The sequence below is a fragment of the Dromiciops gliroides genome, chromosome 2, assembly GCF_019393635.1.
Source record: "Dromiciops gliroides isolate mDroGli1 chromosome 2, mDroGli1.pri, whole genome shotgun sequence".
Lineage (NCBI taxonomy): Eukaryota > Metazoa > Chordata > Mammalia > Microbiotheria > Microbiotheriidae > Dromiciops > Dromiciops gliroides.
Window position 1 is genome coordinate 47,552,925 of NC_057862.1, and position 27,194 is coordinate 47,580,118.

A 27,194-nucleotide genomic window follows, 5' to 3' on the forward strand; every position below is an offset into this window, starting at 1 on the left:
GGAGTATTTAGCATTGGCTATGCCTCTAACTAGTGAGGCCACTTTGGGCAAGTCACTCCTCTTCTCTGAGTCTCAGTTTCCCCATCTGTAATAAGGGGAGGTGGCCCAAGCAGATCCCTAAGAACCTTTGAGATCTAGGCTAGAGAGGTTTCTGTATCAGAAGATAGTTGGTAAGTTTCTTAATAATGCTGGGATTCCAGGGATACTGGTCCTGGCCTCTACTTTACTATTTCTCCTTTGGGACTTGGACCTTGAGGAAGACAGGAGCAGAGCAGGCCCAGGGGAAAGAGAGCCTAGAGTCGGGACCTCATCCACTCCACCTACCCCAGTCACTTCCAGAGTAAAAACAATGGCAGGAGAACCCAAAGCTCAGCCCATGGACTCACACCCTATTTACAAACAGCTGATTTCTAACTGGCAGGCCAGTTTCCTCCCAAGGACCTGTCCCCCTCCTTCTATCTTAAACACACAAATCAGGTTTTTTAGTTTTTTAATTTAAAACACAAACAAAAACAATTCAGTCAAAAGTCAGACCAGTAAACATGCCCCACCTCCCCACCTCCCGTCATCCTCGATATCACATGCAGGACAGGGAAGAGAGACACAGCATCCACAAGCCCAAGAGGCCTGCCAGGGGAAGGGGCCAGCCCCTTCTCCTCCCCATTCTGAGGCGATGCCCAGGGCCAGAGAGTCCCTGCCTCCATCCCTAGTCTTCTGGTCTCTATTCTGGATTCCATCGGCTTGTAGGAGGCCTGTCTTTCTGGGCTGGGATGGCAGTGCTCCCTTCTCCTCCTCCTCCTCCTCCCTCTCTAAAGGCCAGCCGAAGCTTTCCCCGACTAGCCCAGTCCTTGGTAATCATTGCCTTTCTCCTGGCCTCCTACTACAGCAAGAGCACACTCGGTGTACTCCAACACCGGGTTTTAGATTGCTTGGTGATGCTCTCCAGTGGTTGCATAGGTGTGGGTCTTGTCTCCACAGACAGAGCAGGGGTCCCTCGAGAGCATAGGTCTTCTCCTGTCTCTTCCCTGGTGTCCCCTGGTACAGGGTTGGGTCTCAGGAAAGACTTGTCAAAAGAACAAACTGGGTGAGGAAGACCAGGCAGGGAAAGGGAGTCGTCAACTTTTCCCAGCACTACTTTATGGGCCAAAGAAGCCGCTTCGCCGTTGGTTGCCAATAAGCACCTTGAGGGGCTGGGGACTCAAGGCCAGGACCGAGACAGGCTTTGCTGCTCTTCTGCTATTTCATGGCCCTCAAGAGCAACTCCATCTTCATGGCCATGTTCAAATCGCCCTTCACTTTCAGCCGCCCGCTCATGTAAGCTTCAAAGGGCCTCAGTTGCCCAGAGAATAGGGCTAGCAGGTCAGCCTCAGTCATTTCCAAAACCACGTCTGGATTGCACTCCGACACACCATGCCCAATCTTCCCACTCCCTGGAGGACAAGAGAGAAACAGCTGGTGTGGGTAGGAAGACTTCCAAAGGCCAGGCTACCAATGTGTCTCCTGGCTAGGAAGGTTTCAAATGGTCAGGTTAGTCTAGCCATGCTGGAGGACAATTCAGAACTCTGCCCAAAGGGAGATCAAACTGGGCAGATCCTTTGACCCAGCAATATCCAAAGAGATCAAAGGAAAGGGAAAAGGACCTATGTGTACAAAAGTATTTATAGCAATTCTTTTTATAGTGGCAAAGAATTGGAAATTGAGGGGATGCCCTTCAATTGGGGAATGGCTGAACAATTCGTGGTATATGACTGTAATAGAATATTATTGTGCTGTAAGAAATGATAAGCAGGATGGCTTCAGAAAAAACTTGGGAAGACTGATATGAACTGATGCAGAGTGAAGTAAGCAGAACCAGGGGATCATTGTACACAGTAACAGCAACACTGCATGATAATAAGCTGTGGAAAAACTTGGCTACTCTGATTAAGACAATGATCCAAGACAATTAGAAAAGAACCAAGAAAAATGATACTATTCATCTCCAGAGAGAGAATTGATGAATTCTGAGTACAGACTGAAATACATAATTTTTTACTTTCTTTAGGTATCTTGTTATATATATATATATTTATAACACAGTTAACATGAAAATGTTTTGCATGACATCACATGTATAATTAATATCAGATTGCTTGCCTTCTCAATGGGTGGGAATGGAGCAGGAGGGAGGGAGAGAATTTGAAATTAAAAAGAAAATGTAAATGAATGTTAAAAATAAATGTTTTTAATGGCCAGGCTACCAATGTATCTCTTGGCTCTGCAGCTAATCCACTCACTGTATGGTCCAGATTTTACCCTGAAATCTCTTTCCATTTTTCTACCTCACATAGTTGTGGTAAGAAAATGGAGGAGGGAGTGGGGATGGAAGGGAATAAGCATTGATTAATTGCCTGCCACGTGCTAAACACTTTTTTTGTTTGTTTATTTGTTTTAATTTGTTGGGGTTTTTTTTTGTGCTAAACACTTTTACAAATATTATCTCATCTGAAAGGGCTTTGTAAATGGTAAAGTACTAGTTGCTGTTGTTGTTTTGCTCTTCTTGAAATGGGTACTGTGGTTCAATGGAAACTCAAGAACATTTATTAAGCACCTAATATGTGCCAGGCACTGTGTGCTAAGCACTCAAAGGAGGGTTTGGAGTGAGAGGACCTGAGTTCAAATTCAAGCTATGCCCCCTGCTGGGTGACTTTCGGCAAGTCCCTTAAATTCTATCAGAAATGGGGGTGTCTGTGTCTAAGAGCTCCTGGGGATCATGGCAACCGATAGATTGGGAGCTGGAAGGACGTGGAACTGCCAAGACCACCTAGCCCAACCCCCTCATTTTACCAAGGAGGAAACTTTGTAGATGTGACGCCTCCAGACCAAGGTTACACACAGATGTTGGATAAGAGGCCAGATTTGTACCCAGGTCTTTCTAGCCCTAAAGCCTGTGCTTTCCCCAAGGTACCATTTCAGCCTATAGCAACAACATATATCCATGGGGCGGACAGAGAACTGGAGCCAGAGGTTCTGAGTTCAAATTCTAACTCTCTCATTACCTGTCAATTGCCATGTTTAGACCTATTATTCTTCATCTATAATAAGGAGGTTGGAGCAGGCGCCCTCTGGATTCTCTATCATCGATAAATCTATGAACCCAGGACTGTCCGATCATTAATACTGAGACGCCCCTTCCCTTTATAAAAGATCTCATCTTCCTTATGCTTCTCCCCATCTCATCCTTTCTCCAAAGATAAGTGAGACTTTGTACCTCAAGAGTTTGCAGGGAGATCAGGTGAGGCAATGTACGGCATAAAGTGTTTGGTGAACCTACGTGTGGAAAGAGGGAGGAGGAGGATAGGCCTCTATCAAGCTCATTCCAGGCATCCTGCTAAGCACTGTACAGATATTATCTCATTTGAGGAGGAAACTGAGGCAGGCAGCAGTGAAGTGATTTACCCAGGGTCACATAGCTAATAAGTGTCTGAAATAAGATCAACTCCAGTATTCCTATTTTCAGACTTGGTGCACCACCAGCTGTGTGCTATAGAAATTAGACATTATTCACTAGAGTTTAGATAGAAATAGCCTTGGGACAAGCTGTCATTCTGCTATTTTCTCTTTATATTTAACGTTCTTTGGGTTATTATTACTATTACTATTATTATTATTATTATTATTATTGGCATTGCTTTGCCGAAGTTTCTGAGGCCTTAGGTTGAATCCAAAAGCGTTCTGACCCATCACCATACAACTCTGGAGACTTCCTTTGGGGACATACTTACCCACTGAATTTTATAAATATTTTGGTAGCAAATTAATAAATAACAATAGCTAATATTTAATGTGCAGTAGCTAAGTGGTGCAGCATATAGAGCACCAGGCCTGGGGTCGGGAAGAACTGAGTTCAAATCCAGTCTCAGACTCTTACTAGCTGTGTGACCGACCCTGGGCAAGTTACTTAACCCTGTTTGCCTCAGTTTCCTCCTCTGTAAAATGAGCTAGGAAAGAAAACAGCAAATCTCTCCAGTATCTTTGCCAAGAAAACCCTAAATGGAGTAATGGAGAGCGAGAAACTGCTAAAACAACTAACAACAACAATATTTGGTATATAGTGCTTGAAGATTTGTCAAGCACTTTACATATATTCTCTCATTTAATTTTAAATGCAGCCAACTTTCATTATCCAGGGAGATGCAGATAATCCCAAACAGTGGATAATCCTTGATTCCTTCCTATTTGACCTTGCAACCACAGAGTCAGAGACTCCCACATAGCTATCTCCCTAACACCCAGTAAGTACAGTGTCTGTTACAGAGGAGGCTCTCAATAGATGCTTATTCCATCAAACTGAATTTCCCTTCCCACCTATCCTGGCAGGGCCCAGCACCTCCTGGGGTAGTGGAAGGGAAAAAGTGGCAAAGAACCAGTCTCCAAAACCATCTCTGAAATAGACAAATTGTAGAGCAGATAATCCCAAAACTGGAACATCAAGATTCCCACAAACAAAGGGAGCCTTGGCCCCGTGGGCCAAGAGAGCAATCCAGAAGGACGTCTCTACCTGTGGTGAGATCAATGAAGTAGGTGCTGTGGGTGCCGTTGGGCAGGAGGATGTTAAACTGGTAGCAGGCCTGGACTTGACTGACCAAGGCCTCGGACAGAAACAGCTCCACAGCCCCCAGCAGCTCCTCCACCGTTAGCCTCTTCTTGGTGTTGCCATTGCTGGTGCTGCTTGGGTTGTTGGCAGATGGGGGGGACCCTTCTACTTCATTCACCATCTCCATGGTGTCTGATGAGCAGAGAAGCCGGATAATGGGAGAGAAGAGTGAACAGACGATTGTGTCGACCGAATGATGACCCAACCCAGAACTGCAAAGCCTCCCCACTAGAAGGGACCTTAGAAACCAGGTAAGCCCAAGTTGTACCGAGGGTCCAGTGAGATAACACAGCTCAAGTACTTTGCAAAACTTAAGGCGCTATATAAATGCTAGCTATGGTTATATTGTTTTAGACTTTATATTCCTCCCCAAACAACCTGGTGTAATAATAGAGGAGGGAACCTCTGAGTAATGAAGAAGAGGGTTCAATTCTAGACTCTACCATTTACTGATTGTGTGACCTTGGCCCAGTCTCCTTCCCTCTCAGAGCCCTAAGCCATGACAAGGCTAGAAGTGGCAGAGAAGGGGCCAACCTTCATCAGTAGAGTTCCCTAGATCAGTGAAATCCCCCATTGAGTCCTTATTCCTTATTAATCTCCCCAATCTGATAAGACATTCCCAAGATGGATCCCATCACATCTCCCCCATCAGAATGATGACTCTAAAATAAAGGCCACCTATCCTCTTCCCTCTGATTTGTCCTTTGAACTGATTTTTCCATTCTGGGAGATCTGCTGGCCCTCTCTCAGACTGTCTTCCCCAGCCCCTTTATTTCCTGGCAGATCAGCCCAGCATTCTGCCTTAGTTCCCTCTAATGACATTTTCTGCCAGCCCCTCTTTGGGGAGAGATCTTTCAGGGATCAAGAGCCACTGGAAATTGCCCAAGGTATGAGATAAGTAGGAGAAAGTTATTGACAAATGAGACAGTTTAAGAAATCAAACTCTCTGCAAAGAGCCCCAAGGACCACAGATGAAAATTTGGGGGAAGGGAGGAGGAAGAGGAAGGAGATAGAGCATGCCTTCAGTGACAAGATCCTTGAAAGTTTGAAAATTCATAGAATCTTAGAGTCTGAAGAGCCCAAGCTTCCTCCCAGTGCAGCAAACCCTGCCAGACCCTCCCTGATTGAGGGACAACCAGACCCTTGCAGAGATGGGGAGCAGACCACCTCCCAAGGCATGTTCCATTATCTAGTTGTTGAAAAGCTCTCCTCCACTGAGCTGAAATCTCCCTCCCTTGCCCACTGGTCCTATTTCTCTCCTCTGGGATTTCACAGGATGAAGCCAACCTTTCCTGTATCTGAGGTCACCAGTGGAGCTCCAGCCACACACAAAAAAAAAAAACCCCAAAACGTGACTGGTCAGAATGTAACTGCTCCAGGACACAACTGCTTTGCTTAAGGGTCCTCCAGTTCTTCCCCATCCTGTCTCATTCCCTCAAATGCCCCATCCTCACTTTCTTCACATTAATGTTGTTCTTTTCACTCTCCATCCTAGTAAGCCAGACCATCAGCTGCTCCTCACACTCTTCCCATCCTCTCCCACCTGTGCGCATGTCCTGTGCCTAGGACATATTCCCTCTACCTGCTGAAACCCTTCTCTCCCTTGAAGTTTTTCCTGGCCTTAACCCAAGTCCCCCCAAGCTTCATCCCGACCTCACTAAGTACCTACAGGTCATTTCAAACTGGATGACCCGGAGACATCTAAAACTCAAGATGCCTAAAACAGAAATCATCCTCTTTCCCCCTCTGGCCCAAACTCTCATCTTCCAAACTTTCTTATTTCTATTGAAGAAACTTGACATCCCTCCCGGCTCCGAGGTTCACAAGTCTGGCATTGCCCTTAAGCGTCTCCCTCTCCCTCTCCCTCTCCCCCATAGCCAATTAGTGGCTGAATCTCGCCCTTTCTAACTCACCCTATCTCTCCCATCTATCTAGCCTTTCTCCACTCAGTTACCACCTCACTTCAGACCCTCATCACCTCTCACTACATTATTGCAACTGCCTCCTCCTACATCTCTTTGCTTAAAGATTTTCACCTCTCCAGCCCATCCCCCCACAGCTACTAAAGTAATTTCCCTTAAGTGCTGATCTGACCACGTGACTCCCCACTCAATAGACTCCAGTGGCTTCCAATTGCCTCTCAAATAAAACAGAAATCCCTCTCATTGCTGTGACAGCCCTCCCTGCACGCGCTGGCCCCGGCTTTCCTTCCTCATTGGCTATCCCTCCCCCTCCCACCTTCCCCGATCTAGCCCCGCGGGGCCTCTCCCTGCCCCATCACTGGGTCTTTGTGTTGGCCAAAGCCTGTGTCTAAAATGCTGACTCAGTATCTCTCTTTTCCTCCAAGGTACAGGCTTCTGCCAGAAGTCTTTTTTCCCTTCCTGATACCAAACAATGTCGTATTTAATTAGCTCCCTGGCATACCTTTATTCTCTTTAGATTCATGTCTATATTATTTCCATGTGTACCTGTCATTGGAAGGGAAGCTCCTTGAGAGTAAGTGTTGTTTTACTCTTGGTTCTTTTATTCCCAGAGCCTAGCCCAAATAGACACTTACTGGTCAATGATTGATCCGTTGATCTCTCCTGGACCGCTGGCTGAAAATGACCGCTCCTCTGGCGGCTGACCTATGAACGCTCTGCCCGGAGTTCTTTGCCCTGCCACATTTTTACCTTACCCTTTTCTTATTTAGTGATACCCCTCCCCACAGCCCATACGTTCATTTTTCATATTCACGTCCCCAGAACTTTGTACATCACAGGCCCTGAAATGTTTATGGATGGAGTAAATTGTAACACCTCTTCGCCTTTGCCCAGCTACCTGTCTCAGCCGCTACAGGTGCATTTCCACCACTGCCGGCGCCAAAGAAATGGAGCGCCAGCTGTTGGATGGCGCTGTCCAGGCCGGGCAGGGCGGGGGCATCCTGGGGAGCCTGCAGCACAGCCTCCACGGTCAGCTCCACTCGGTCCACTTCCAGACCCCACAGCTTGGTCATGTCATTGATCTCCAGCTGGGGGGGGGGGCAGGTTATGAGGGGTAGAGAGGACAGGAGGGAGGGAAGAAGAAAGGAGGACAGAGGTTGGTATCACCTGGGCTAGGGGAGGTCCAAGGATAATCATGCACCGAGTATTGTCCCCAGGCATGAAGTCTGCCCTACCCATCACCCGGAGGACAGCTGTGGGTTTGCTCAGTTTTCTAGGAGGGAATAATTCACACAGCGATCTCCAGCCTCAGAAGGACTCGGACACCCAGGTCTCATTCCATCCCTTGAGAAGGGTCCCTCGAACCCATTCGGCTCCTTCAAAAGTGCTGTTGGGTACAGATTCATTTTATTTTACTTTTTTTTTTTTTTTTTTTTTGGTGAGGCAATTGGGGTTAAGTGACTTGCCCAGGGTCACACAGCTAGTAAGTGTTAAGTGTCTGAGGCTGGATTTGAACTCAGGTACTCCTGAATTCAGGGCGGGTGCTTTATCCACTGCGCCACCTAGCTGCCCAGATTCATTTTATTTTGACCAGAATAACTCAGGTTAGTTGTATTAGGAAAACGTGATTCTTCCCAAAATCTGGGAATCAGTATGATGGGAAAAAAGCCTCAGGCTGGGAATCAAGAGATCTGGTTCTTTCCCTGACCTTGTTACTGACAAGCCCCTCCCCTCACTCCTACTCATTTGTAAAATAGGAACAATAATCCCACACCCCCCTCCCCATTTACCTCATAGGAATATGTGTGAGGTTTAAGTGAGATAACGGGATAAAAAATTATCATACAGATGTGACAGATGATGTTAAACCTAGTGCCAGAATCCTGGCTCCTCCTGCCAGAAATCCGGGGTGTCGCTGTCCCACCTTTCATCCACCCTGTCCCCTTTCTTAAAGGGATAGTCATCCAAAGGAGTGGTACAACCTGAGATTCTCAGGGCCAGGAAATGATTTCCTCTGGAAATCTGGGGCACAGCCTCCTTTCCTGAGTCAGTATTTCCCCTTATGGTAACAAGAAATGTGGCCTGACTGCTATGGACCACATGCTAGGTAGCAGAGGCCAGTGGCCCAGTTAGATTATAGGCCCTTTCCTTTTGTGACCTGAGAAGACTGGAGTCACGCTCTGGGTCCCCGCATGGACGGACAGACAAGAACAGGCCCTGTTCAGAGGTCCCGACTGCCCCTGATGCTGACTCCTTGGAATGGCCCCTAGGTTTCCAAATACCATGGAAGGAATTCCTGGGGTAATGCACTAACTCCCACCTAAGGGCAGATGAGGATGGGACCCAATGGCATCCCTGGCTCCCTGACCCTGCCTTGATCCACGGAGACCTAGACCCACAACTGTGGCAGGGGATGCTCACTCTGACCTCCCCGGGACTGCACTGTCCAATCTAAGGATCACTAATGTCTGTTGCACGCTACTCCCAAAGGGGAGGGACCAGACGCAGCTCGGTCTGAGGGCTTGGCCAGCCACAGTCTCCCTGCTCCCCCAGGAGCCTGCTTCAGGACTTAATTCATGGTGCAGAGGCAACGCCTCAAACCTCCCTCCTGTGCAGTTCCAAGTCAGGGAAATTTCCCTTTACATCATCCTCAATGGAAGAAAATGGCTCCTGTTTTGTGACCACCAAAAGCATGACTTTGGTCCCTCCTTCCCTTCCCATTGTGCCTGGGGTGCCCTTGTTCAGTCTTTTCTCATAACATAGACTTATCTGTGTAGAAGCTGTATTCCCCTCAGCGAATATAAGTCCTTTGAGGGCAGGGACTATTCTTTTTGTCTTTAGACATTCCCCGCCGCCCCCAAAAAAGTGCCAGCACAATGTATTGTGCACAAATCAGCCAAACAATAAGGTACTGCTATGTGCCAGGCATTGTGTTAGGTGCTGGGAATACAAATATAGAGAAAACACCTGCTTAAGAAACGCTTCTTTTATTGAACTGTAGCCCGCTCAACTAAATGGGATGGGTGGGGCGAGCACAGTACCTACTTGCTATTGTCTGTCTGTTTGTCTTGCTATTGTCTCCCTCTCACTATTTATCTGTCTCCCCCTCTTCTCCTCTCTTTGTCTATCTGTCTCTGATCATTTCAATAGTCTACATTTAGGGACTCGCTTTCAGAGGGCACAGGAATATCCTGAAATCATGAGCTTAGGATCCTCCCAAAACATACCCAAAAGCACCCCTTACATCATCATTTCCATGGGACTGAGGCTTGAGGGGGAAAGTCAGCAAGTCAAGTCAACCAGCATTCATGTAGCGGGTACAATCTTGCTTGAAGCCAAGAGGCTGGGAGAACAGGGATTATCAGAGACGAAATGCCCCACTGTTTGTCACTTCTAAGCCTGGGATTCTGATCCCTTCCCACCTGAAGTAGAGCCTGGACTTAGTCCGATTACTCGTCTATCTCATCATGTCTTCCCAAGTGTCTTGGTGAACTGGCTAGAGTTTATTATACCCATTTGACACATGAAGAAACCAAGGCTATTGAGCACGCATGTACATTAGTTTGCTGAAGATCCCACAGTGACAGAGCCAGGCCTCCCGACTCTTGTTTTCCTTCTATTTGCCTTGTGAGAAGACATCCTCTCTCTGCCACCCTCTCCCACCCAACGAGCCCAGGTAATGGCAGGAGGACAGAACAAGGGATGCTTACTAGGAGCTGATCCCCGATCTTCAGCTTTTCCATCTGGATCTCACGCAGCTGCTTCTTCAACAGGGTCTTCGTCATAGCGTTATGGGTCGTCATGCGGGTGGCCGAGTTCAAATCCTTCACCATCATCACTGATAACACAGGGTCCCAGATGCGGAACTGGACATCAGCCCCCACAGAGACCAGCGCACCATCCTTGGAGGTCAGCTGGAAGGGAGGAGGTGGGTCAGAGATGGCTCAGAGGTCCGGGGCCTGGACCAGTTTGAGGGGAAATGGGCAGTGACCTTCCATAGGTTCTGGCAACAGTCGGATTCATTCTGGTCACCTCCTTTCCTTGATATTCCCAGACACTCCCTAGGATGACAGACCAACACCCTACCAGGCCCACTTTGGAAGACCCAAGGTGAAATGCGGATCACTGGTACATAAGACACAGCGACATTCACACACTCAATCATAGACACACTTGGTTCATTCATCAGTCAGTGCACATTTATCATTTGGTACAATGGAAAAGCATTGACCCTAGAGATGGAGGACCTAGGTGCAAATCCACTCTGAGGAATACAACCTGTGTGACCTTGGACAAGTCACTTACATTCCATGGGCATCATTTCCTACTCTATAAAATAAGGGATTTGGATGAGCTGGACTCTGGACTCTCTTCTGTGGGGTTTATGATCCTACTAAGAGCCTAGGGATATACAAAGACTCACTGACACGGAGACAGTTAAATTCTCTCTCTCTCTCTCTCTCTCTCTCTCTCTCTCTCACACACACACACACACACACACACACACACACACACACACACACACACACACACGAGATCTCCCCTACATTTCACTGACCAGAAGGACCTTTCTCAGGGGACTCTGAAGCCCACCCATCACAGAAGTTATGCTGGGGACCCCACAACTGGTTGTTCCAGGAAAAGAATTTGAGGAAAAGACAGAAGCAGGTAGACCAGCTGTTGTCTATGAGATTTAAAGAAGTCCCACTTCCAGTCATTCCTCACCTATTTTTCTCTCCTCACCCCCAGAGTAAACTCTCCTGCCATGTTGTTGCTTCGTGGCCTCAACACCCTCTGTCCTTGCTGGCCCAGGAGCTGGCTTTACTTGTGATGGGCATCTTTTTTTGAGTTATGATGCTAAAACCAAATCCAATACCAAGGTCAACAGCAAACGGGGTAGATGGGAGAAGGGTTCGTTAACCCCGAAGCTGGGCCAGCTTCTAGGACTCAAAGAGCCTCATAGGCTACAGCTCCTGGAGTACGTAACTCACCAATTCTGTCCCCTGAATATTGCTTTGACTCTACTTTCTTATCCTTAAATATTAATAAATTCCTTTTGGAGGGGGAGCAAAAAAACACTCTCCATTTCCAGGTAAGCTAAGAAACAGAAAGGGAGCTGCTTAGGCCCAGTGATGGCAGAAGAGACATCTTGAGGGGGCAGTTCCCCAGTATCTCTAGGAAGCCAGGGCAAAAGCAAAAAACTGAGACAAGACAGAACGGTGGAAAATCAGAACGGTGGAAAATCAGGCTGGTGTCGGAAGCTGCCTTTTCTCACCACTTCCCTAAGTTCCCCTAATTATCTACTTAATAGAAGCATCCTAAATCACCAGCTGGATCCTTCCGCTTGCCCCCCCCACCCCGACTCCATCCCTCTCCTGTGGGTCTGCTTTGTCTCTGGGTTCCAACCCAACCTATCCTACTAGGCCCCAGCCAGAGGACTGACAATTCCTGTTATGTTATTGGCCTAAACCATGCCCCTCTTCCCCATACTTTGTCATTATCCTCTCATTTCTCTAAGTGTGTCAAGCCTTTTCTATCATCACCCACTCCCCCACCAAGCCTATGATCTCCCCAAGGGCAGAGACCACTCCTTTTCTTTCTGCGTCTTCCATAATGCACGGCTGGGCCTGTAGGATATGCTTATTGCAACAGGAAAGGATGTCTGGGAGCCAGGACGAACTTCCAACAAAAGAAACGCCATGAGTAGGTGAACCCTTCTGCCCATCCCCACGCCACAAGGCCAGGCGTAGGGGACAGAGGTGATGCTCCTTACCTTACAGGGAGGGACATTGAATGCTCTTGTCCTCAGATCCACCCTCTGCCAAGAGTCGATAAAAGGAAGCAGCAGGACCATGCCCGGCCCCTGGGGGGCCCGGATCCGCCCCAAACGAAACACAACCATCCGCTCATAGGTAGGGACAATCTGCAGATTGGAGCAAAAAGGAGGGTTAGACCCTGTGAGCAGAGGGCCCAAGATGCCCCTCTGCCATGCAGGCCTGCCACCAACTTCTGCCAACTTCCCTGGGTTACTAGGCATCTCTTATTCCTGACCCCCTCACTCCCATCTGAGTCCTGATTTGAATCTAGCCCTTCATGGCTGAGAAGCTAGACCACCACCTGTTGTTTAGAGACCAGATTTGTTTTGTGCTTAACTCATGTTGAAAACGAGAGGGAAAGATTAGCTAGTTTAAAATTTCCCTTCCTCCTTCTGTTATGTCTACATAGGAGGAAGGCAAAGTATTTTACCCCCTTCCTACTCCGGAAGCCAGGAAAGAAACATCTGTGTCTCTGAGAAGGAAGTGAGGCCCACAGAGGTCATGACTCGCCCCGCGCCACAGAGCATCTGAGGGGTGACAGGGTCCAGACTAGAGCCCAGCTTCCCCTAAGCACAGTCCACTGCACAGAATCCCCTTCCTTGGTCCATTCAGTCCAGGATTCTCTAGGGTTGTTTTGTGGGAAAGGCTGGTCATTCTCCAAGCATCTCTCCATCTTCATCAAAGGTTCTGCCACGAATCATTCTATCCAAATCCTTCAAAAACCCATTTCCATTTCCCACTGTTTCCTCTTGGTGGGCATGGATTCTACACACCTCATCTGCTGGACGGAGCAGATGATCGAATTATTTTTCCTAAATTGGCCTGGCAGGAATTTCAAAGGGCTTTATGCAATCCAAGTATTTTTGGATTTGGTGATAAAGTCCAAGCTCCCCATAGCTCTATCCAGCCAGACTTTTCAGCTCTCCACTGTTTAAGTATTCAAGTATAATAATAAAAACCCCTCCTTTATATGACACTTGAAGGGGTAAAAAGCGGTTTCCACGTATTTGTGAGGTATTGCCCCTATTTTGGAACCAAATCAAAGGCTCAGTGAAGTTATTATTTAGAAAGGTAAAATGAAGAGATCACAAATGAAGAGCTGAGTGGGACCCTCAAAGACTATCTAGTCCAATCCCTTCATTTTACAGATGAAGAACCTGGGAGCCTTCAGGGTTAAAAGAGTCATTCAGGGAGCAGCTAGGTGGCGCAGTGGATAAAGCACTGGCGTTGGATTCAGGAGGACCTGAGTTCAAATCCAGCCTCAGACACTTGACAGTTACTAGCTGTGTGACCCTGGGCAAGTCACTTAACCCTCATTGCCCCTCCAAAAAACCCCCCAAAAAACAAAAAAACAAAAAGATTCATTCAAGGTCATCCAGATGTTCAGCAGCAGAGGTGGAATTCAGGTCTCCTGATGCCAATTACAATTATCTTATTATTATAGCCCATGGGTCTGGGTTAGAGGTGTTGGGCAGAAAAGGCAGGGGATGATCCTTGGACCTTGTCAGTCTTACCTTCAAGGCAAACCATCCAGAAATGGGGAATGTGATAATGAGCAGCAGGAACACCAGGAAACTGATGATGCCATGGCAGATGTATGAGGGCCAGCTCTGGGGAGAGTCTGTTTGAAGAGAAGACAGAGACAGAGGCTGAGCAGGCATCAGCTCACAGAGCGGACTAACAAGGGGTTGCTATGGAAGCCTCATCAGGAAAAGGACCCTGGCCTGGGAGCTGCCCACTCTCTTCCTTATTTCTTCAAGTTCCTTAAGGGCAGGGATGGTTCACACAGGAGGTGCTTAATAAATGCTAGTTGAACGATCCAATATTAATAACACTATCACACACAGGCTTGAGACCTTCAGAGTGAACCTTGACTCCTCTCATTCTACCCTAATTCAAGCCTTCATCAATTCTCGTTTGAACTATTGCAATGGCCTCCCAGTTTCTAGTTTCCACTCCAGCCTTTCCCTACACAGCTGCCAAAACAATTGTCACTCCCCTGCTCAAGAAGGTTCGGTGGCTCCCTATTTCCTCAAGATAAAAAAAAACAAACAAAACAAATGTGGCTTCCCATTGCAAACCCCTTCGGACTGACTCCAGCCCTCCTTTCCAGACTTATTTCACATGAGTCTTTTCATGCCCGGGCCCATTCTCATCCAGCCAACTGGCCTGTTTGCTAACTCAGCATTCTATTTCTCCCTAGGGACACTTTCTGTACAAGTTGTCTCCCGTGACTAAAATGCGCCCCCTCCTCACCTCTGCCCCTTAGAATGCTGACTGCATGGAATTGTATCAGCTGTTAGATGAGGCACCTCCCTCTGTGCCTCAGTTCCCTCATCTGTAAAGTGAGGGGGTTGAACTAGAAGATCTCTAAGGCTTTTCTCAGCTCTGGCATTCAGGCTTCCAACTGAACTTGGCACTGGCCCTTGGGAATTTTATGAGATTTGGTGGAATGTCTCCCATCCAATCTCAGTATCTTCCTTTCCCTGTTCATGGCTGGTTCTCCCTTTATTTTTCACCCAGGCCTGGCTTACTTTGAGAATAAGCGAGGCGGCTATGTGGCATTAGTGGACAGTCCTAGACTAGGAGCCAGGAAGACATGTGTTCAAATCCTACCTCAGACACTTATTAGCTGTGTGCCTCTTTACAAATTATTTAATAGCCTCAGTTTCTTCCTCTGTTAAATGGGGATAATAATTGGCTACTACTTCACAGGATTGTTGGAGATATACATCCAAGGTGCTTCAAAGACCTTAAAGTACTATATAAATATTAGTTGCTATTACTTGTTATTTTTGTTACAGACTATTGTTCCTGACTATATAAAAAGTGACTCACACTCCAGCTTATCACCTTATTTTTTTGTGACAGAGAGCTCATATGATAGAAAGTTTTAATCCTTTAAAATATATATATATTACTATAAAGAATGTTACTCATTTTTTTTAGCCAATACACTGTCAGACATGACTGAGGCAGCTGAAGGATTGCTCAAATTCTCAGGGCAAGAGAGTGAATAAGCATCCACCCCATTCACTACACTGACCACATAACTAGAACATGAAGCAGGACAGCCTTATGATTTGGTTCAATATTCTATGAGCTGCGACAAGATCCCTAACCAAAAATGCTTCCAAGTTGTAGTATATGAGGGTGATGGAATATTATTGTGCTTTAGGAAATGACAAGGGGGGGGGCAGCTAGGTGGTGAAGTAGATAAAGCACTGGCCCTGGATTCAGGAGGACCTGAGTTCAAATCCGACCTCAGACATTTGACACTTACTAGCTATGTGACCTTGGGCAAGTCACTTAACCCTCATTGCCCCGCCAAAAAACAAAACAAAACAATGGAAATGACAAGCAGGATGACTTCAGAAAGACCTGGAAAGGCTTGTATGAACTGATGTATAGTGAAGCGAGCAGAACCAAGAGAATGTTGTGCACAGTGACAACAATTTTGTTCAACGAAGAACTGTGAATGACTTAACTATTCTCAACAATACAATGATCCAAGATAATCCCAAAGGACTATCAATGAAACATACCATCCACCTCCAAAGAAAGAACTGATGTTGATTGAACACAGACTGAACTTTCTTTCATTTTTTTCTTTTATTCAAGTTTTCTTGTGCAAATTGACTAATGTGGTAAAGATTTACATAATTGCCCCTTGTGTAACCTATATCTGATTATTTACCACCTCAGGGAATGGTGAGGGGAAGGAGGGAAGGAAGGATAAAATTTGTAACTCAAAACTTTAAATAAAAATGTTTATTATAAAAAATGGTTCTTAGATCAGTAGAGATTCTAAAGCCTTCTACAAAAACTATTCTTTTTTTTTAGTGAGGCAATGGGGGTTAAGTGACTTGCCCAGGGTCACACAGCTAGTAAGTGTTAAGTGTCTGAGGCCGGATTTGAACTCAGGTCCTCCTGACTCCAGGGCTGGTACTCTATCCACTGCACCATCTAGGTGCCCCAAAAACTATTCTTTTTAAAAAAAAGAGAGAGACTACTGTACCTGAAATCGTTGGATTTAGTAATCTTGAAACCTAAATCTAGCGAAATTTCAAATGACTGACTGAGTTTTATTTTCAGATTTACGTCTGATTAACCAGAAAACAAAACTGACCATTTCCGCAGGAAGAGAGCTGGCCAGGTTTAGGAAAATTAAGAATTAAGAATAAAGAAACAGCTCCATGACTTCATTTAGACCCTAAAGCTGAGCACCTCACAGGATCCTAATTAATTGAAAAGCCTGCTTCACCCTCCAAGAAAAGAAATAAAGGCATCTACTTATCAAACTTTCACATCCACAGCCGGTGCATAAGTCCAGAGATGGAGACCCATGGGTGAAGAACCCCACAAAGACCAATTTGGTTGGACTGCAGAGTGTGTGGTTTGGGAGTCATGGGTAATTAGGCTTGGAAGGCAGGATGGGGCCAGGTTGTAAAAGGCTTTAAACACCACCAAAGAGAGGATTTTATATTTTATATTGAATAGAGGAGCAACATGGTCCAGTGTCAGCTCTAGGGAAATCCCTGGAAGGAATGAATTAGTAAAAGTCGAATTTCAGGGAACACGATGATGTGGGCCCATATCCTCACATCTGGCCTAAGAGTGTGTCCCCTGCCTACTACCAGAGAGGAGATCTTTCCCTAGAGCCCAGTTACAATATTCTTCCAGGTCCTTGGGAAATTCCTTGTATCAATCTTCAGATCTGACTGGGTTTCTGGCCAGCATAGCCTCGGTCCTGAGTTAAGCACAAAACAAATCTGGTCTCTAAACAACAGGTGATGGTCTAGCTTCTCAGCCATGAAGGGCTAGATTCAAACAATGCAATAAAGTTCTCTCACAATTATACATGCCAAGCAACCCGTATGTATGTCTTATCTGAAAACTGATCTCATACTGGTCAATTGCTTCCTGTTTCCTTGTTCTTTTTTTTTTTTAAACCACATTTAAAAGTTAAAAAAGAAAAGAAAAATGCATATCTTTGGAACAAAAGAACTTCAGGTAGAAACTTCAAGGAAAAGTATATATTCAAAGAACATAGCAAGGCATTAAAAATATTTTCTCTTTTTGTGATTTTGGTGGTGTTTTCCCCTTCTTCATCTTGCTATACTGTTCCAGAGTAAATACTGCAATAGCCCATCGTTCCTTTGATTGAATATGATTGGAACATCTATTTTTTCTTATTTCAGGAAACTGAGCCTATTTGCTCTCCCCCTCTCAACTTGGAAAGTTCCTAATTATTTCCTCCAATTAGAAATCAGATTACCTAATCTTGGTGTCTTGGTTTATATCCTGTTAAATGTTTTCATTTCATGAAAAAAATAAATCTGTCTCCCCCCATATTCAGGATCCAGTGCCTAGCTGAAGGGCCCTAGTCCCTATCTGTTGTACAATTGGCATCCTATCAATAAATCGATATGCTCAAGAACTCAAAACTTTGTTTCCTCAGTCATTCCAGCCAACCCAGCCACCACAGTTCCACTCAGTGGATGGACCACTGTATTTCTTACCACATCCCATGACTCCTGTCCCCTCTCCCCTTTCCCTTCTCTCCCCCCACCCCACCTCACAACCCTTACCCCATGAACCATCAACATTTTTCCTCTGCCTACAGGACAGAGTCAAATTCCTCTGCTTCCCAAGGACATGATATTAATGAAAGTCTTAGGCTAGAATGCCAAGTACCATCACATGCAGGTTGAGGAGCTGATTTATGCAGAAGAACCTTCCTAGTGTCCTTTAAATCACTTGCCTGCTCAGCTCATATAGAGGGCTAACCCTGTATCCAGTGGGGTGGGGAAGGCAAGAGGCTACTATGAGCCAGAAGCCCAGGAAGACAGTTTAATGCCTGTTGGCTAAACAGCTCCCCTCCCACCTCTCCCTGCCCCCCTTTGCCTCGTTATCCTTTTTCTCTTACTGGATTATGTGTTTATTAAGGCGTGTTTACTTAATGAAGCTTAAATATATATTTACTCATTCCTCTGGGAATTTCAGGCAGTTCACAATTCAATTCCACCTGGAACTGAGAGAGGAGACAGGCATCCTACCTATGAAAAGATAAATAACACAAGGCCAGATATGCTAAGAAGCATGTGAAAGTATACTGGTATTAAGGGCTACCAGAATTCTTAAAGAGAAATTGTTTCTGGCTGGGGAGACCAATGCAGGTTTCCTGGGGGAGCCGGGACTTAAGTGGGGCCTTAAGAGTATGGGGAGGATGTGGTTTGGCAGAGAGGAGAGGGAAAGACATTCAGGGAAGGAATCTGGATACAGGAATGATTCTGAAATGCTTAGGGGACAGACAGTAAGAAAAGGGAGGTGGGGGGGCAGCTGGGTGGTGCAGTGGATAAAGCAGTGGCCCTGGATTCAAGCAGGCCTGAGTTGAAATCCAGCTTCAGACACTTGACACTTAGTAGCTGTGTGACCCTGGCAAGTCACTTAACCCTTATTGCAATGCAAAAGAAAACAACAAAAGAAAACACCAGAAAGAAAGAAAGAAAGAAAGAAAGAAAGAAAGAAAGAAAGAAAGAAAGAAAGAAAGAAAGAAAGAAAGGAAGGAAGGAAGGAAGGAAGGAAGGAAGGAAGGAAGGAAGGAAGGAAGGAAGGAAGGAAGAGAGAGAGAGAGAGAGAGAGAGAGAGAGAGAGAGAGAGAGAGAGAGAGAGAAAGAGAGAAAGAGAGAAAGAGAGAAAGAAAGAGAGAAAGAGAGAAAGAGAGAAAGAAAGAAAGAAAGAAAGAAAGAAAGAAAGAAAGAAAGAAAGAAAGAAAGAAAGAAAGAAAGAAAGAAAGAAAGAAAGAAAGAAAGAAAGAAAGAAAGAAAGGAAGGAAGGAAGGAAGAGGAGGTGGTTGGAACATAGACTGCATAGGAGGGTCATGGAAGGTGGCCTATGCCTCTCCAATAGTAAGCGAGAATGACTCCTTTCTTAAGGAAATGGAAATAAAGCTTTCAATGAGGGGAGAGAAAGAGCAAAGGAATTTGAAGATGGAAGTGAGAAGAACAGGCTCTTGTCAGGATGATTGAAGAGAAAGGAGGGGGAAGCTATACAATTAAGGCTTAAAAATCAGGTTTGAGGGTCTTCTTGAAGAAGAGAGAGTTCAATGTGCCAAGGAGGAAAAAACAGCTGACACTCCAGAAAAGGATGGAGGAAAGCCACAGAGGAGGAATGAGGGGGAGGAGAGGAGGAGGAGGAGATGGTCATTCTTAGCTCAGGGGTACTAAGGCCGATATTTGGTCAAAGCAATAACAATAATAGAGAGATCCCTTGTCTTCCTGGGGCATGTAACAGAGGACCTCCTGAAACTTATAAAAAAGAGATGACAACTGCTCACTTCTGGTGATTTCTGTGGGCACAAAGGACACATTCAGAAGGAACCTCAAAGTCGATCCCCAAAACTGTGAAGTCTTGGGCAAGAAACTGAACACCATGGGGCATAGATTGTTTTTTCTTCACTTTGTCCATTTACAAAAAGGGATGCAGAAAAGAAAAAAAAATAATTTGAAAGATAAACAGATGACTAAGAAATTGGTATCTGAGAAAGGAGTTCGAATATCTAGGCAATGGTTTAAAATATAAGGATGACAGATTCCTCACCAGAGATAGGAGTATACCTAACAAAGGCAGGTGAAAATGAATTTTTCAGGCAGCTTGCAAAATTAATCAAAAGCATTTTAAACTAAAAAGGATGGAGGGGCGTGTTGAAGAAGGGTGGAAAAGACTGCTTAGGTCAATCCCCTACTTTAGAGAGTAGCCACAGAGAAGAAAGAAAAATCACATATACGACACCCAGAAATTCATGGGAGACAAAAATATTAAAAAAAAGTTGTCAAACACAAGACTTCAAATGTCTATATGCAAATGCGCACAGTTTAGGCAATAACAAAAAGAAGTAGAGGTCTTAATGAAAGGAGGCAAATTTTACCCCATCAGAATGACTAAGAATTGGAAGGATGAAAAACCCATGACTGGTCCATGGCCCAGAGGAAATAGTGTAGATTTGTAAAAGTGGAAAAAGAGGGAGCACTGGTTATTAACAAAGCTTATTCATGGGAGGAGATTCAATAACCAGAGAAGGGAAGAATAATGGAGAATATTTGGATATGGGTGAAAGGAGAGAGAGAGAGAAAAAGTCATTTTGTCATTGGAGAATCCTACAAACCACCTGAAGAGAAAAAAGTAGCTAGATGAATTCTGAAAACAGATCAGTGCAGTACAGGAGAATTTGTTCTTGCAGACTTGGCTGGAGCTCTCTCTGACCAAAGCAGAGAAACTGATAATGAGGTCTTGACTCGACTCTGCTGACAATTTCGTCTTTTGACAGGTGAAGGAGTCAACAAGAATTCTCACTAGGAGGAAAGAACTGGTTGCTGGGGTGGAAATGATGGCAAGCCTAGAAGAAAATGATTATTTCATTCTAGAGTGATAAAAGAGAAGAAATCAGCATGTAGGTTGACCTATCACCTAGATTTGGGGAAAACAGATTTCAAATGGTTAAAAGGAAAGATTCCATAGGGTAAAATGCTTTGGGGGGAGCCTGCTTAGGGGGGATAGTCTGGAGAATTAAATTCTGAAGATGGAAAAAGAAACAATTTCACCAAAGAGAAAAAATAGGATTTGTCTATAGGGACCATTGTGGTTGTAAAGAGGCAAGTCAACAACCAACTTAGATTTTTAAAAGAAATGCACAGAAGATGAGAACAAAGTAATGGTAGTTCATTCTCAGCTAAAAGAGAGTGAATATGATCATGGCAGTCTTGTAAAATGGTGCCAGTAATGTGAAAGCTCAGAATGAGCTGATGCTGTCCACAGAAGCTAAGGACCACAAAAAAGGACATGTCTTAGCTATATTGAGAGAAAGGGAAGGATCAAAGAAGAGACAGAGTCTTTGGCTGGGCTGAATTATATGAGAACTTACAACAGAAAAAAGACAGAGCTGTTCAAATCTTATTTTATTTGTTTTCTTGACAAAGGAAAATGGAAGAACCAAAATGATTATGGGGGCATTGATACCCAAAATGATTAAGGAGATGGTCAGAAAGTGCTTAAGTACCCTTGATGCATTTAAATCACCTGGCCCAGGTGAACTGCATCCTCAAGTGCTGAAAGACCAGGCAGAAGTGAGTGCTGAGTCACTGCCAGGGAAAGATGAAAGAGATCAAGAAACTGGAGAAGTGTTATGTCATTGGAGAAGGGCAAATGTTCCAGTTTTCAAAGAAGGAAAGAGAAGAGTCTGAAATTATATGCCAAGGAGCTTCATTTCGATTCCTGGAAAAATGTCTAGAAAGAAAAATTAACATGAGGGCTGAAGAAGCAGTGATTACAAATATCCAGCATGGCTTCAAGAACAAGTCATGGCAGACTCCCTTGAATGATTAAACTAGAAGATGAGAGAAACACTATTAAATTATTTCATTTAAATGACTAAACTAGTAGATGACAGAGTTTGCCTAAACCTTAGAATACTTTTTGATAAAGTACCTCATTATTTCTGTGGAAAAGACAGAGATAGAGATTAGATGATAATACAATCAGATGTATTCAGAACTGAAAAAATGAAATTTATATTATCTTCATTTCTGTAATTGATTCTATTCTGTACCATAGCATACATTTTGTATAACTGCGTAAGTCACATGGCTTTGTTTCTGAGTTAAGTTTAAAAGTTCAGTTTCCCTATAAATCACTTTAATTAAAAGAAACCAGTTATCTCTGTACCACTAGCTGTCCTTGACCAATTAAAGGAAATCTGTTATCTATATGCCATTAATTATTCTAGCAGGTAGACTATATTGATCAGGATTTCCTAGGGATAGTTGCTAGCCCAATATTGCTGATTTCCAGCCAATCATATCATCCTCCATGTCTGTGATACGTCAGACTTTGTAACCAATCATATTGTCTCCTCCATCTATGAGGTCACAGGCTTTGTAACCAATCGTATTGTGTTCCCCATCTATGATGCTGCCTTCCAGTTTGGGGATGTTCTTCATTTTGTCTAAAAAATGATCTGTCTGCCCCATTTGGGGTCTTTTTGTCTTACTGAGGAACTAAAGACTCCCTTTTACTGGTAACTGCTAGCCTTACCAATAAACTGAACGTGCTCAGAACTTTGTGCCTCAGTTTACCTCAATTTCAATCGCTACAGAACTCATTGGATAGTCTTATTCAAAGATCACAGCCAACACAGCTGGAAAACTCTAGTTGAGTGGCATAGAGATCTGTGCTCGGCCCTATGTGGCTTAACCTTTGTCAATAATGCCTTTCATGAAGTTATACTCATCATATTTGCAGATGACATAAGGATAAGAAAGAGATCATGCAATGAATATCAGAGTCAGAACCCAAAAGCATCTTGACAGGCTAGAACATTAGGATGGATCTAACAAGATGAAATTCAGTAAAGAAAAATATAAAGTCTTGCACTCAGGGGGCCAGAACTCAAGCTCACAAGTAGAAGATGGTGGCAGGCATGGCTAGACAGAGGTGGTTCTGAATGAATCAGTAGCAGCCACAAAGGAGAATGAAATCTTGGATTGCATCAAGAGAGCCATGATTTTAGTCCAACAGTACTCTTGCTGGACCTCATCTGCAGTTCTGTGTTCAGTTCTGGGTGACTTGGTTTAAGAAGGACACTGATAAGTTAGAAAATGCCCAGGAGGGCATCTATGTTGGTGAAAGGGCCCTGATGCCCTATCATATATGAGGGGCTGGATGCGTATACTTTGGAAAAGAGAAGACCCACCCTATGAAGGAAGGGTTAGATTTGCTCCGCTTGGCCCCAAAGAGGCAGATGCTCCATGAATACCTGTCGGATAGTGAGGACCCCTTTTATAGATTTGTTGCCATGGAGTTCCCCCGATCCTCTAATTCTATAATACTAAATAGGGAAGATCTAGACCAAATGCCAATATAAGGAATTTAGATTTTATCCTGAAGGGAACAGGGAGCCATTGAAAGTTGGGGAGCTATTTTAAGATGAGCCACATTTTAGGAAATGAGTCCAGTAACATTGGACTTATTAAGTCTGCTCCGGCAAAGGGCAGGGAAGCCCAGCAAATATAGCATTGCTGAACAGGTTTAGGTTTTTATTGCTGACTCATAAGCTCAGTGTCTTCATCTGGGAAATGGGAATCATGCTCTCATGCCATTTCTAAGTTTTAACTTTTCTCCTTTTACAAATCCCCTGAGCTTGTCTGTAACTCTGTTTAGTTTACTTTAAGAGACTGAGTCTTCTAATTTGTAAAACAACAATGATAATTCCTGCCCTGCAGATATGGTAAGCATGAAATCAGATAATATATAATAAAGTCCTTGGGAGAGCACAAAATGAGCTGGACCGATGTGGGGAGGGATTGATATTATTAGAGGTAGCGACACTGTTCCCACCAGTTATAAGAGGAGCTAAAAATAAATATAGTCTTCCCAAGGCTTTCTAGGACCCATCACTAGCTCTGCAGAGCCCCACATTTCACAGAAAAATGGGCTGCCCTAGACAGGACCTTCAAGGTTATCTGTGGGAACCTCCCCTCATTTTTCAGTTGAGGAAACTGAGATAGGGTGAAGTTAAGCAATTTGAGGTCATGGGGTGGGGGTGGGGGGAATTTCCATATAGATAAGAGCAACAACAACAATGGCAATAATAACAGCTAGCATTTATATGTAGCACCTACTAGGTACAATCTCCTTTGATCCCCACAACAACCTTGGGAGGTAGGTGCCATTATTATCCCCATTTTGCAGTTGAGGAAACTAAGGCAAACAGATTTTTTTTTAAAGTGACTTGCCCAAGGTCACACAGCTAGTAAGTGCCTGAGACCAGACATGAGCTCACGCCTTCCCAATTGGAGATCTTCTGACTTCATTCTTTCCACTGTACAACACACCCTGCCAGATCTAACTTTAATTCAAATTAACTTAACAAGCATTTGTAGATCATCTGTTGGGTGCCAAGCACTATGTTAAATGCTGAGGATACAACAACAAAAAAAACAAAAAACAAAACAAAAACAAAGCAAAAAACATTCCCTGCTCTCAAGGAGATTACTGGGGAGAAAGACTGTACAAACAGATAAGTAAATAGGAAATAATCTTAGGATGTGAGGAGAACCCTTTCCTGAATGAGTTGGTGCTTTAGCTAAGCTGTGAGGGGAAGTAAAGATTCCAGAGAGGGAGGCAAGGACTGAGAGGAGAACCTTCAGAAATGGGGAAGAGCCTACTGAGTGTTGCGAATAGCAAGTTTCACCAGTACACAGTCTAGTTTTGGAGCCAGAAGAACCGGGTTCAAATCCCACCTTGGGTGACTACCTACACACCCTTCTCAGCCCTCAGTCTCCTCAGGTATAATAAAATGGGAGCACTGGGCTGGACAACCTCAAGTTCTTTCCAGTTTTGCATCAGTGATTCCTCATAGGGCCTCCTCCTCTTGAGACATGCTGGTTCTAAGCCCTCTCTGGAGAATACCCAGGAAAGGGTCCCCAGGGTTCATCTGTGAGGCTGGGGAAGACTAGGTGACTCTCCCAGAAGCCAGTAAACTCCAAAGCTGGGTTGGAAACTCGGTTTTCCCCACTCAAAGTTTCCCCATCCCTGTGCTTAGTGGTCAGGCTGGCCCCAGCGTCCCAGGTCTCCTTTAGGGGCAGGGGTTGACCCCCTGACCCGAAAGCCCCGTCTGACTCGCCGTGGGTTGAAGAGAGGACAGTAACCACCCCTGCCCCCTCATCCCTTCGAGGAGAGCTGACATGGGTGCAAATGAGGACACGCTCCCCTGCCCTCCCCCATCACTCACCCACGTCCTGCCCCAGGCTTAGCCGCTCTCGCCCCAGAATGGTGGGGAAGAAGCCCTGCTTGGAGCCGTAGATGCCCAGGCTGGATTGCTGGAAGCGGTCAAAGTCGCCCAGGGGCAGGGCCCGGTAGCCGGACCTGCTAAACATGATGCCTGGCGTGGGGAGGCTGCTCCCGGTCCTCTCCGATGGCACGACCCACCTGCCTCAGGCAGCCTCTGCACCGCTCACTGTTGCTAGGCAATGGGCAGGGAGCAAGCGGGAGATGCCAACAGTCACGCGCCCGACATCAGCCCGGCGATGGTCCAGAGGGGTCTCAGCTCCCTGGACAGGGGCCAGGGGCCCCTACCTAGAGAAAGAAGCAGAAAAAGGAAGCTGGGGTCCCTCCCGCGCCCGCCGCCCGGGGGACCACCCACGCCCTGGGTGCCTCCCCCTTCTCCTGTTTTCCAACCTTTGCACCTGGGTGAAGCCCTACCCATGGGCACCGGCCTCCCTCCCCACCCCGGGCCGGCGGCTTCCTGGTAGGTGACGTCATCCAGGAGCCTCAGCTGGGGACAGGGGAAGAGGAGGAGCCACAAGAAGCTGTTTCCACAGCCCAGCCTTGCCTTGGCTGCAGGCGTGCTCCCTCTAGCCCGGGAGGACCTGGCTGGGTGAGCCGGCTGCAATCTGGGGGCGTGCCTGCTCCCTCCCCCACGGCGGAGGTGCTTAGGGTGATGCCCCAGCTCGGCAGAGATCCCAGGCTCCCAGCCGTGGGGCAAGGGGAGATGCGGGGTGGGGGCCGAGGAAAGGGAGACACTACTCCCAGGGTTGGTCATGTCTTAAAGAGAAAATATGAGATCATAATGGAAACCTTTAAAAATGCACAGCTCCAATACCCCCATATGGAGGCTATAATGCACCCATGTAGTATCTATTATGTTATGTCATATCATGTCATGTCCTGTTATGTCATGAGAAAATCAAATAAAGTGCATGAATTATTAATTGGACAAAGTGCAACTTTTAAAATCCATGTAGGATGAATTTTATCCATGTAATAATATATATATTTAAAAATATGTATAAAATCAAATAACATGTAGGAGTTGTTAATTGGACCAAAAAGTTAAAAATTCTTATAATAGTATGCTTATTACATATGTACAAAATCAAATAGTGTTATTTATTGTACCAAAATGCAATTTTAAAAAGTCATATGTATAATGTATTTCATACATAATTGGCATATTATTATATATTATATACCTATAAAATCAAATAAAACATAGTTGTTATTCATTAGACCCAAAAAATGCATTTTAAAAATCCATGTATATAATGAATTTTAACCATAACCACATGTATTAAACATAACCATGTGAATAATATCAAATAACGTGCAGGAGTTATTCATTGTAGCAAAATTCAATTTTAAAATTCATATATACAGAATCTTATACAATAGTATATATATTAATTACATATTAGATATGTAATCAAATTAAGTGTAGGAGCTATTCATTGGACAAAAAATGAAACTTTAAAAATTCACCAAGTGTAAGGAATAAGGCAGGGAACTGTGTGAGATTGATATGATATGATATGATATGATATGATATGATATGATATGATATGATATCACACAACATGATATGATTTGATAATATATGCTGTGGTATGATGTAATGTGATATGTGGTGTATGGCATGGTCTGATAACATAACAATATAACATAACATAATATAATATATATTACAAGGACAAGGTAGTATGGCATAATAAAAAACTGGTTTCCAAGCCAAAAACACTCAGGTTCAAGCCCTGCTTCTGACACACAATTGGCTGTGTGATCCTCGGTGAATTACTTAACCTCTCTGTGCTCCCAAGCAACCTAAAAACCAGGAATCTGATTTTTTTTTGGGGGGGGGGGGTCATAGACCCATATGTTGAAGCTCATGGCCCCTTTTTAGGAATTATGTTTTGTAAGTGCATCAAATAAAATACAGAGGATGACAAAGGAAACTAGTTATATAAATATTTGATAAATACAATTTTT

At 44.8% G+C, this 27,194-nt stretch overlaps 1 protein-coding gene across 2 annotated transcripts; it reads right to left on the reverse strand.

Moving 5' to 3' along the window:
• Nucleotides 1-473: 473 nt before the first annotated feature.
• STOML1 (stomatin like 1) lies at nt 474-25,758 on the reverse strand. Of its 2 annotated transcripts, none has more exons than XM_043988511.1 (8): nt 25,619-25,758; nt 25,165-25,508; nt 13,889-13,995; nt 12,332-12,481; nt 10,269-10,472; nt 7,457-7,646; nt 4,541-4,768; nt 474-1,430 (listed from the first exon to the last, which is right to left on the reverse strand). In XM_043988511.1, the coding sequence occupies exons 2-8, from the start codon at nt 25,307-25,309 to the stop codon at nt 1,237-1,239; spliced, it is 1,218 nt and encodes a 405-aa protein (XP_043844446.1). In that variant the 5' UTR covers nt 25,310-25,508; nt 25,619-25,758; the 3' UTR covers nt 474-1,236. The 2 variants fall into 2 exon arrangements, with proteins under 2 accessions (XP_043844446.1, XP_043844445.1); XM_043988510.1 differs by having other exon boundaries at nt 25,611-25,713.
• Between the last annotated feature and the right edge of the window lie 1,436 nt (nt 25,759-27,194).